This window comes from Arachis hypogaea, chromosome 18, assembly GCF_003086295.3.
Source record: "Arachis hypogaea cultivar Tifrunner chromosome 18, arahy.Tifrunner.gnm2.J5K5, whole genome shotgun sequence".
Taxonomy (NCBI): Eukaryota; Viridiplantae; Streptophyta; class Magnoliopsida; order Fabales; family Fabaceae; genus Arachis; species Arachis hypogaea.
The window spans coordinates 39,959,909-39,972,105 of NC_092053.1; the positions used below are offsets into that span (position 1 = coordinate 39,959,909).

The window sequence follows — 12,197 nt, forward strand, 5'->3', positions numbered from 1 at the left end:
TTGCTTCTTCTACTTCACAGCAGCAACAGAAGAAGAAGAAAGAGAAAAAGGTGTATGATTTACCTGGCCAGAAACGAGATCCACTGGAGGAGGTAGATATACAATTATATACATTATACATGTATGCTTTATTCTCTTATTCCTTATAGCTTTTTCAGTTTTTTGTAATCAGTGTGTTGCATGTGTTTGTTTCCTTGTGAAATTTCAGAAAGATCCTCTCAGGATTTTCTATGAGTTTATATGAGCAAGTTCCCACAAGCGAAATGTCACAAGTCTGGTGAGTTTTTCTTTCCTTACCAAGATTTGTTAAGGGTGGGAGACACATTACTGTTTATATGCAACTTTGAGACACTACTGATAGTGTAGTTTTGCCTTTAAGCAACTTTGAGACCCTTGCCAACCAACTGGAGTTTGTATTAGTAGCACCATGCTCTTTAATATTGTTATAATTTTCATCAAAGTGTTATTTCCAAACAAGGTGGATATACTTTTGCATATGGCCTTTACTCGCTGTTATTTTGCGGGATTTACAAGTCGTGAACAATTTTGTTGCTTCGAGATTTTTATGCTTAAGTATTTAATGTGAACTAATAATCTTGTTGTGTCAGTGTGTTCTGAAGGGTCAAGTAAAGAGTGATCACTGAACATAATTTTATACATGTTTCAACAGTATTTAGAACTACTATTTTTTTTTTCTTTTTGATGTTTGTGATTGGCTTAGTGCAATAATGTTTGCATAAATTAATAAAGCATCATAGCATTTAGTAGAGTATTATATTCTTGTTTCTTTAATATTGGACTAGAGATATAATATAAGAAAAAGAAGGGTCACTGGTTTTTTATTGTGTGGTGCTAACTGCTAAGATTCAGGGACTAGTTAATATTTTCATACTTTGGTTTCTTAAACTTTCAACTATTTTTACATAGTTATATATAATTTATTGATAATCAAATTTTGATGTATTTGATTTTGTTTTCCATATATCTTTGGTTCCTTCAAGTGCTACAAGACCAAAAATCTACTTTTGTGGAAGCTTTGAACTTTAACTATGGGAAACCTTATGATCAAAGTAAGTTTCTCTTAATGACTTCTCCATACATATATATATGGTTTGCAGCATTTTAAATTTTCCTATTGCCAATTGTGTAATATTTAATTTCTCCTTCTTCCTTACAACTGGATAAAGATTAATATGAAGACATCATCATAATATAGAACCTTAATTTTGTTAAAGCAACTCGAAGATTAATCAACAAATTCAATATGGAATAAGCAAAGATTACAAAGTAGTTGCCCGTTAATATAATAATGGTGATAGCCGCAAGTTTCTGTATTTTCAAAAGTATATGATGATATATATGTATGTGACTATGCGAGTTAACGGAATATCCAAGTAATATCTGTATATGTACATTTATCTTCAAAGGATACTTTTTCTATAAATATAGTTTTAACTTATATAAGATTATTTTGTGGTGGTCTTTAAGAATTAGAGCATTATTATCCTTACTATTAGTAATTTTTTTTATAAGTGACAAGAACAGCGAAGGAAACACGGAGCATAAATTTCGAGAAAGAAAATCAAGCTCTAAGTCTATATCTGATAGAGAAACCATGTTGTCAAGTACAAAAACGAATTCCAGCGACACAAAAAGCGTCAAAAGTAACATGGTTTCACCAAGAACAGGTTCAATTTTCACTCTATCTTCATTTCCCTTAATAGTGTTATTAGTGTATATATACAGTTCCAAACATAAATAAATATGACATCATTTTTAAATTTTGATGGTTACAGCCAAACTTATTACGCCACCTTCACGATCTCCTGCTCCAGTATCAGCACCAGCGCCAGCACGTGTTGAAAAGGAATCCAATTTTCGCGGGAAAAACACTTCCTTCTTAGCAAGGTGGTTTGGTTTTGGAAAATAATTTAAATCCTATTCTATTTCTAAAGGCAGCTCAATTTTGCAATATTAGAACAAGAGAAAAAAAAGTTGTCTTGCCATTTTCATGTTTAATCAATTTGGATTTGGAATTGGATTTGTTGGACTTAATTGAAGTTCCTTTTATAACATGTACTAACACAAGATTATTTAAAATTCTGCAGGGCAGTGATAAAAACAATGGAGCTCATCATAATGGATGATCATACTACTCATGAAATTTGATATTTTGTAACTAAGTATATAAAAGAAGTAGATATGTGACACTTGTTGGAATTGCAATTCTTATTTACTTGTTATGACTTTACTTTTTGGTACTTTGTCATCAAAGTCTACTTTTGTGGTGACAAGTTTTATATGTATGTTTTTTTTTATGGGAAAGTTTATATTTGTTGGATTAGTTCAAATATATATAATTTTATTTTGGTCTATGATTTTAAAATTATATATGAATTTTGCAAGAAATATTAGGAAGATTAAGGAAATACTAGGAAGATTAATGAAAAAAAAAAATTCTGACCAAACTTATGGGCATGCTTAAAAAGGGTGGCTATATCTTAATCTTGGGATCAACAAGCACGCTTAATAAACGTGGCCATAACTTGGCAACTGGCATGTTTTAAAAGCGTAGCCATATACTCATCTGTTGGCACGCTTTTAAAGAGTACCCAAAGCATACATTCTGGGACGTTTTAAAAGCGTGGCGATATGTGCACTTTTCGGTACGCTTTTAAGCATACCTATAGGTTAAGACCTATGGCCACGCTTTTTAAGCATGGCAAGAGATGAAAGCGTGCCAACAAGAAAAGCGTGGCGATAGAGCAACCGGCACGCTGGCAGATGTGACCCTTTCAAAAGCGTGCCGATAGCTCAAAAAGCGTGGCGAAAAGCTATCGGCACACTTTTTTGCACTTTTCGGCACGCTTTTAAAGCGTGGCAGAAGGCTTATTTTCTTGTAGTGCATCTAATTTTCCCAAACCACCCTCAAAACTCATTTCATTCTTATACCATCCGCTTAACTGTAAGGCCCACATCGATTGGGGGGGAACGAAGCATGCCTTATAAGGGTGTGGATACCTCTCCCTAGCATGACGCGTTTTGACGAGTGAGTGTGGGGGGCTTTGGCCATCATCCCTATCGTCAAAGGCAAAACCGTGAGGCCTTGTGTGCCAAAGCGAACAATATCGTGCTAGCGGGTGGTCTGGGCTGTTACAGATGGTATCAGAGCCAGAACCCGGATCGATGTGCCAGCGAGGGCGCTGGGCTCCCTTAGGGGGGTGGATTGTAAGGCCCACATCGATTGGGGGGGAACGAAGCATGCCTTATAAGGATGTGGATACCTCTCCCTAGCATGATGCGTTTTGACGAGTGAGTGTGGGGGGCTTTGGCCATCATCCCTATCGTCAAAGGCAAAACCGTGAGGCCTTGTGTGCCAAAGCGGACAATATCGTGCTAGCGGGTGGTCTGGGCTGTTACAGATGGTATCAGAGCCAGAACCCGGATCGATGTGCCAGCGAGGGCGCTGGGCTCCCTTAGGGGGGTGGATTGTAAGGCCCACATCGATTGGGGGGGGGGGGAACGAAGCATGCCTTATAAGGGTGTGGATACCTCTCCCTAGCATGACGCGTTTTGACGAGTGAGTGTGGGGGGCTTCGGCTATCATCCCTATCGTCAAAGGCAAAACCGTGAGGCCTTGTGTGCCAAAGCGGACAATATCGTGCTAGCGGGTGGTCTGGGCTGTTACAGATGGTATCAGAGCCAGAACCCGGATCGATGTGCCAGCGAGGGCGCTGGGCTCCCTTAGGGGGGTGGATTGTAAGGCCCACATCGATTGGGGGGGAACGAAGCATGCCTTATAAGGATGTGGATACCTCTCCCTAGCATGATGCGTTTTGACGAGTGAGTGTGGGGGGCTTTGGCCATCATCCCTATCGTCAAAGGCAAAACCGTGAGGCCTTGTGTACCAAAGCGGACAATATCGTGCTAGCGGGTGGTCTGGGCTGTTACAGATGGTATCAGAGCCAGAACCCGGATCGATGTGCCAGCGAGGGCGCTGGGCTCCCTTAGGGGGGTGGATTGTAAGGCCCACATCGATTGGGGGGGGGAACGAAGCATGCCTTATAAGGGTGTGGATACCTCTCCCTAGCATGACGCGTTTTGACGAGTGAGTGTGGGGGGCTTCGGCTATCATCCCTATCGTCAAAGGCAAAACCGTGAGGCCTTGTGTGCCAAAGCGGACAATATCGTGCTAGCGGGTGGTCTGGGCTGTTACAGATGGTATCAGAGCCAGAACCCGGATCGATGTGCCAGCGAGGGCGCTGGACTCCCTTAGGGGGGTGGATTGTAAGGCCCACATCGGTTGGGGAGGGGAACGAAGCATGCCTTATAAGGGTGTGGATACCTCTCCCTAGCATGACGCGTTTTGACGAGTGCGTGTGGGGGGCTTCGGCTATCATCCCTATCGTCAAAGGCAAAACCGTGAGGCCTTGTGTGCCAAAGCGGATAATATCGTGCTAGCGGATGGTCTGGGCTGTTACATTAACCACTTTAAATTAGAAATTATTAAATAATTACCACCACAAAGTCTCAAGATTTTGAGGAAGAATCTACCAAATTTTAATTTCTTAAATTCATTAAAGATCCTTAAAAATCGTTGTTTTTCTAATTTGAATCAAAATCAAATCACAGAAATTAGAAGTCCTAAACAATTTTCAAAGCCGAATCACTTAGAACAAAACCAGCCCATTCAAATCAAAACCACCTTCAAGTTCACTTTTAAAACCAATTCTCTTACTTCTTCCAAAATGACATCACAAACAGAGTTACTCAATCAAAGTCCAATTTCCTTTAAATCCACTAATACTCCTCCAATTGAAATCCTCAAGTCAAATTCAAAAAAACATAAACCCTTTTCACATTTAAAACAGCCTTAAGACATAAGTTTCTTCGAAATGACTTGCTCTCAAAAGAGATATAATACTTTTCTCAAGAAAACAAGACTAAATTATAATTTTCATTTCAATAATTCATTTCAAAACATGGCTCATCACTTTCTTGAATAATTCAAGTAAAATAGTAAAAGTCTTAAACTCATAATTTTCCAAATAACATTTCAATAAAATCTCATATTTTATAGGAATTTCGACAACATCCCCCCTAAAATATGGACTTTGCCACCCTTTCCGGGTCCCAACCAAACCATTCCACAACCCTTTCTAATCGATTTAAAACCAAATCAGTTTAAAATCAAGCTGATTCCAAAAATTCATATCATTTTCGTATCCCAAGGAAATCGATTCAAAATCAAATCATTTTTACGAACCAAACTCATTTCCAAAACTTTATAGAATTAATTTAACAAAACCAAACAATAATCCAATCAAACAACAGTCATATTCATCCAAAACAACCAGACAATACATAAGATTTACATGATCACCAAAAATTGTATTTATCACATCCATTTATAACAATTCCAAAATATAAAATAAGCTTTTTAGAAAAATACCCCTACCTTGAAAAGTCGAACCCATAAGCTAAATGCGTCACAAGAACCCTTTCTCTCAGCCCAAAATCAACTGCAGCTTTAACCACAGGTCTGCTCACTTCCGCAATAGCAGAAACGACTTTAATCTAAAAAGGCAATCTCGATAACTCAATCCTAAAACATAAATATCACGGAGGCCTTAATAACATATAACGGAAAACTAATGGCGAGGGTTCAAAATAAAGTACACTTACGGTACGTAACAACAAGACAGAGCAGCCGCAATCCAGAGCTGACCCAACAGCAACTTCGACAGCGGCCAGAAACTCCGGTGGTTTAATGGCAACCTTAATTTGACATGCAATTCCTCGGAACTTGACCCTACGGTACCAAAATCTCAGAAACTCTACCAGGCTATAACAGAATATTGATTTCAAGGGCTCAAAAACAAGACGCTTACCAAGGAGACAGGGATTCCACCGGCAGTTATTGGCAACAGTGGCTGTGGCGACAGTGCTAGCAGCAGACGACACAACACACGGCAGTGACTGCGAACCCAGCACGGCTTCCTCCCCTCCATCGCGTTCTGGTCCTCCTCCGATGATGTGCACAGCAACGGCAACGACCTCCATCTACGTCAGCGGCGGTGACTGGCAGCAGCAACTCCCTCTCCTCACGTGGTTCTCTCCTTCAGCTCCGGTTTTCCCCGCAACGGCGACGTAGGGGATTCGCGATGAGGGCGACGGCGGCGGCGACAGCAAGACGCGAGGCAGCTTCTCTCTCTCCTTCCAGTTGCGGACTCTCTCTCTCTTAATGACTCGACGGCGACGGTGACTCCCAGCCGGCCGGTGCCGCCCCCTTCCCTTTCCCCTCTTCTTCTCGGCTCTCCCTTCCTCCTGTGCCGCCCTTCTTCTTTCTTTCCCTTTCTTTGTTTCTTTCTTCTGTAGGTTAGGTTAGGAAAACAAAATGAATGGCGGCTAGAGTTAGTTTAGGGGGAGGGGGTTAGGGTTAATTTAGTTAAAGTTAGGGTTTGGATATTGTTTGGGAATATTTGGCTTTAGTAATTTTAATCAAATTATGATATGTTTTATTAATTTCAAATCTAATTTAATCATTAAAATTACTATAGAAATATTATTTAATTATTAATTTGCTAATTAGCATTTAATTAGGTGTTCTAATTTAAAATTAAAAATAATATGATTAATTTTTTTTATTTATAAAAATTAAAGTATTAAATTCTGAAATCTCAATTATTCAACTAAATCTTATAAAATTCTTATTCTTTTATAACTGTTAAGTTGTATAATTTAAATATAAAAAATTATTCAATAATTATAAGATTAAGTAAAATTTTTAATTTAATTATCAAAACTTGATTTAAATACTTTTAATAAAATAATTTTTAAAAATAAACTCTTTAATAAATAAATAAATTGAAATTAACTGATAATAATATTTTTCAAAAATTATGAGTCTTACAAGTATCGTAATATGTAAAGAAACCAAATAATAAATAATAACAATAAATAAAAGATATTAGATAGGGTTTAAATATATAATAATGATAATAAAAAAAAGCAGCAACGTTTTATGCTTAAAAAGTTGTTATTCAATCTTTTAAAAAAATTGTTATCTAATTTAAATGTGCAACTTACGTATGATACAAATAGCTGGTTAGCTGATATATTAGTTTCATTTGAGTTCTTTATTGTTGTTTTCTTTGGGAAATTATTGATATAGATTATTTATACCGATTTTTATTGTGTATTTTAACTTTTATGCTACTTATCTAAAAAAATATTTTGTATTTAAATATATTAAATATACAATTAATATATATTAATATATATTTAATATATTTACTAATATATATAATTAATACATTAAATATATATTAAATAAATAATATATATTTAGCATATTAAATATTTCAAATATATTAATATTTAATATTCTAATTAGGTATTTAATATATTAAATATATTAACTTTATATTCAATAAATTGGTAAGAAAGTTATTTTTGTGTAAGTGAGACGTTTAAAATATTCAAAGTGTCTTTAATATTCTATAATTTTATTAGCTTTTAGAATAGTTATAAATTTGTAAAGCATTTTACTTTTAAAATAAAATAAATTATATTTATATTGTGTTTTGATAAATATCACATGAATCAAGAGATCTTAGGCCTTGCATTAGTCATGTCAAATTAGGTTTACATCAAGAGGTACATTTGCAATCACTACAAGGTAGTCGGGAATTGGCGGCGGTTTTTTTATTAGCGGCGGTTTTAAATCGCCGCAAAGTCAAATGCCGGCGGTTTATAGAAATGCCATGGATATGGGCGTCGGGATTGGGTTTGGCGACGATTTTCATAAACCGCTGGTATCGCCACCGCTAAATCAAAATTTTGCGGCACAAAATTGAAAACCGCCGCCAAATGAGTCTTTCACGGTTTCCTTCATATTTACCGGCGGTTTTCAAACCGCCGCAAGTTGGCATGATGAGTGCAAGTTTCCACAAGTTTAGCGGCGGTTTTAAACCGCCGCCAAATGGGACATCAGTTTATGTTAAAAGTTACCGGTGGTTTGCAGCCGCCGCCAAATGTAACGGTTTTTGTTATATCTGAACCCAAACTGCGGCGGTTTAAAACCGCCGCTAATTTAATAAAAATAAAAAAAGAAATTTTCGTTTTTCAAATAAAACACGCGTAATTTATTTAAAATATTATTGAATTATTCTTTTTAACTATTTTTTATTTTTCATTATTATAAGAGTGAAAATTTTCAACAAAAATAGAATCTAAACTTGAAGCAAAAACAAAATTGAAATATAAGCAAAAAAATTAATATATCCATCAAAATACAAAGTAAATAAATCTCTTTCGTAGAGTTGCTCAGTCTAATTCAATAAAATGTTTACTTCAATGCAAAATAACTCCAATCATAATATTCTAGTTTCACTCTATCATTCTATGAAACTCATCCCTGCAGCAATGTCTGGTGGTAGCTCCACACCCTGCCTTTGAAACAGATAAATCAGAGCACTCTCCATCGCCTTCATCTTTTTCTTCTCTGCTGCTGCCTCGTCCTCCATTACTTTCATCTTTTTCTTCTCTGCTTCTGCCTCGTCCTCCATCGCCTTCCTCTTCAACTTCTCGCCTTCCAGCTCTGCCTGCAGTTTAAGCAGCCTCCTCTGGGTCTCCTCTAGTTGGATTCCGTTGCCAGGCGCATGTGAATTCGGACCGAAGAGTTGATTAGGAGTCGGTCCAAAATCCACACCACGTACTCTACCCAGTTTTTTTTTTCCGAAAACCTGAGCAATGGAGTCATTTTGAGACAACATTCTGGCAGACTCATCCTGTTGCTCAATTTCCTCAATTCTTTCCTACATACACAAATTAGTAACATGGAAAGATATGCACTATCAACCAAAACCACAAAAAAAGGGGTAATTCTCCTAAACTGACTTGTGTTAACCTTTATCAATTAACAAGTACTACTTACACCAATTGCTCTTGCTTCATCATTCATATATGAGCCATCCTTCTTTTTGTGCACCTTGATCCATAACTCTCCTCTACCGACTATCCTTCCTTGTTCTTCCGACTGTAACAACAAAGATTTTGCATTAAAATTTTCCACAAAATCAATGAAAATTTAGTCACAGAGATACTAGCATAACTAAATAAAACAAGTAAATTACCTCCTCTTCCATCCGCCGTGTGAAGCTTTTCGAACCGCCAATGTGGGTATATTGTTGTTTTGATCGATTCTCCGCGTTTTTCCTGCACTTCTCCTATTGGTCCATCAGAGACAAAGGGCGATTACAATCTAATAGAAAAGGACTCAATGCAGCATAATTGGTATTCTTGTGTAACAACGATACAGTATATTACCTTCGTCTCAGGTTTGGCACGATAGTCAAGGAACCATCTCCAATGCTCTCGATCAATTCCCGGCAGTCGATTCTCAAGATTTTGATCAGTAGTGAATGTTGGCTCATAAAAAAGGTTATACAACCTCAGCTTTGTTTCCTTCCAAGCCTTCCCCATACTTTTCAAAATACTTTTTTAATAATTCCTTCGCTGTCTTCATCAAAGTGAAAAATTTGCTACACAGATAATACAAGTTGTCAATAATTGTAAAAATAAGCAAATTTAATTTACCCGGGATATAAACTTTTACCTTGACACATTCGTTATAAACCTTGTCTTTAGTGGTAATCTGATGCCAACTTTTCCTACAGATGAGAAATTTTCCATAATCAGATCCCAGCAGACCAAGCACGCCACTCAACAATCCAGCTTCGTCTCCAATTGCTTGCTTTGCATTGTTGAACCTGAGCACGATCTTCCTACCATTAGGATGTGCCATAGCATCCCTCACGCTTAGTTTTGCCGGCTTGATTGTGCCGTCAAAATCTATAAGCCAAATATAACACTTGCGTTGTGGACAGCATGAGAAAAAATTTACATATAACATAATAATATTAAAATACTACCTTAGTATACACCTAACAAAAGAATTATGATGGATCAATTCAACATATAACATGCATAAATTGGTGTAGATTTGCAACACTTGAAACAAATTTAAAAAAAAATTACCGACTTTTAATTTAGAAAACTAATAATAAGAACAAATTTACTGCTTTATTTGAAATGTAGGCAAAAATAAAATTAATATAATAAATCAGAATCTTTTATAATTATTTTGACAGGCCACAGAATACATTTTATCCAATTAAAGATTATGATACAAGAAATTAAAAAACCACTTTGCAAACAAATGGAGAAGGTCAAATGTCATTGACCTATTTTGCAACTGAAAGCATTTAGGATGAACGAATTTCAGTATTGTGTAAATTAATAATGGGTGGAGCTTAAATGATGTTGATGGAAGAAAAATAATTTGGAAAGATACCTATGATCTTAACAGTCCAAAACTCTGTAGTCTTACGTCCTCTGCGACTCTGAACCACAGGAGCATCATGGAGCTCGTCAACTTCTTCTTCAACAAGAGGTTCCTCAATAGCATTAGCGTCCAAGTTGAGATGGCCTGTCAGCGATTTTTGGGTACTATTTGTGCTCGTCTGTGGAGCAGGCCTTGGTTCACTTCACGGGGGATGGAAAGGGCGTGAAGTACCGGGGACACTATCACCACTAGCGGGGACACTTTCGCCATTGGTCGGAAGAATTTGAGAGCCATCATGGGGGGAGTCCAAAGTCGCATTCGCTCCAGTTTGAGGTTGCTGAGATCTTGGTCCCAATTTTGATTTTTTCGTGAATCGACCTTTCCGAACCAATCGTAAACTCTTGACGCCAACAAGCACCCAAAAAATAATAAATATAGTCATGGTCCATAACACATGAATTAGTTAATAGGATAACCAAGTGGGCTTGGAAGAATGCCCTTCGTAAACACACATTCAAATAATCCTCACAAACAGGCTCCTATAAAAAAATTACATACTAATTGAATAGTATCCTTCAAGGTAAGCCTCATAAGGTGTTAGTTAATCATAATTTAGAATATTACTAAGTAATCAGGTGGAACACTTGGTTCATGACAGTAATAAACAAAGTGAAGATGACAGCTGAAGCTCGATTAACCATCATAATCAGGAAATTCAGTCATTTTATTTATACCACACAAGTCTTAAATCTCAAAGTGAAATTGATTCAATAATGAAGCAAAGTGATCAGATAATGTTTTGTTTCAGTAGTGCACCAAATAAAAGTTATATGTCCCAGCCAACAAGATATATACTCACGTTAATAATTGAAGAATTAATGCTGTTGAACTAATTTTGATTAGTGTCCAATCCTAAGAGACAACATCAAAACTAATACAATAACTTATAAAGAGTGAGCTGGATATTCATCTATGTTTAAGGTCCTTATATACTACAAGTAGTAGTGATTTGGATTAAAAGTAGGACATTCAAATTAAAGATAACATTCATTCACAGCAGTCCAATTATTAACTAAATCCTGCTCCTAGACTTTACCACAGTCCTGGGAGATGCACAGTAAAAAAAATTAATTAGCCCAATTTTATACCACACTAATTGGTGTACTAACCATATTTACTGGTTTCTATTGAGTAGTGTGATGATTATTGACTGATTCTCAGAGAACCAACCCACAGCATGAACGTATAGTTTCACACTTCATTGATCATAGAAGAACTTTCTTTTCAAATCTAAACTAGCAATACACTCAAATCTCTAACCATATAAGTAAATACCACCTATTGGGCTATAATCACTGACCTAGATTCAAATAATGAAGTGGAATTTCATCAAAAGATGAGACATGAGTAATTAGGAAAACCAGAATCAGCCCATTATCGAAACATGCACAATCTTCATATGCAGTAAGAACGTCCAATCAAAGAAGCATTATACCATCATAAATTAATAGAGAACTGGTGATTACCGCAGCAGTGAGAGGACGATGTAGCAGCTGACCCGATTGGACGACCTAATAGCAGTTGAGAGCTCCTCTTTGGGGGTGGCGAGGTGCCAGAACGCGAGAGTTGAGAGCTCCTCTTTGGGGGTGGGGTTTCGTTCACTGTATTCAGGACTAAGTGCTGTGAAGTATGGCTGGAGTGTATTAGAATTGAGAAGAAGAGGGTGGGTTACGGACGGGGGTATTTCATATGAGGAGTAATCAAGTTTGGCGGGTGTTTGAAATATTTGATATTAAACGAAATTCCTAATTTTGATTGTTAGAGGGAACTAATAATATTAATTCTAATA

At 36.8% G+C, this 12,197-nt stretch overlaps 1 protein-coding gene and 1 long non-coding RNA gene across 3 annotated transcripts; one reads left to right on the forward strand and one right to left on the reverse strand.

The window, feature by feature from the left end:
- Nucleotides 1-206: 206 nt before the first annotated feature.
- Nucleotides 207-2,308, forward strand: LOC112772930 (uncharacterized). Of its 2 annotated transcripts, XR_011876231.1 has the most exons (5): nucleotides 207-277; nucleotides 1,002-1,070; nucleotides 1,534-1,688; nucleotides 1,797-1,908; nucleotides 2,109-2,308. It is a non-coding gene; the product is annotated as an uncharacterized lncRNA (long non-coding RNA). The 2 variants fall into 2 exon arrangements; XR_003187720.2 differs by lacking the exon at nucleotides 207-277 and having other exon boundaries at nucleotides 284-1,070.
- Nucleotides 2,309-8,349: 6,041 nt separating this feature from the next.
- On the reverse strand, nucleotides 8,350-10,748 carry LOC112772911 (uncharacterized). Its single transcript, XM_025817923.2, has 6 exons — nucleotides 10,358-10,748; nucleotides 9,620-9,855; nucleotides 9,331-9,545; nucleotides 9,138-9,230; nucleotides 8,939-9,040; nucleotides 8,350-8,819 (listed from the first exon to the last, which is right to left on the reverse strand). Exons 3-6 carry the CDS (start codon nucleotides 9,484-9,486, stop codon nucleotides 8,400-8,402), a joined length of 771 nt encoding a protein of 256 aa, XP_025673708.2. The 5' UTR covers nucleotides 9,487-9,545; nucleotides 9,620-9,855; nucleotides 10,358-10,748; the 3' UTR covers nucleotides 8,350-8,399.
- Between the last annotated feature and the right edge of the window lie 1,449 nt (nucleotides 10,749-12,197).

Coding starts and splice junctions, on each gene's coding strand:
- LOC112772911 (XM_025817923.2), bottom strand. CDS start 9,486: ATGGGGAAGGCTTGGAAGGAAACAAAGCTGAGGTTGTATAACCTTTTT. Junction 9,231..9,330: donor GTGCCAAACCTGAGACGAAG/GTAATATACTGT, acceptor ATGGACCAATAG/GAGAAGTGCAGGAAAAACGC. Junction 9,041..9,137: donor CACGGCGGATGGAAGAGGAG/GTAATTTACTTG, acceptor TTGTTGTTACAG/TCGGAAGAACAAGGAAGGAT.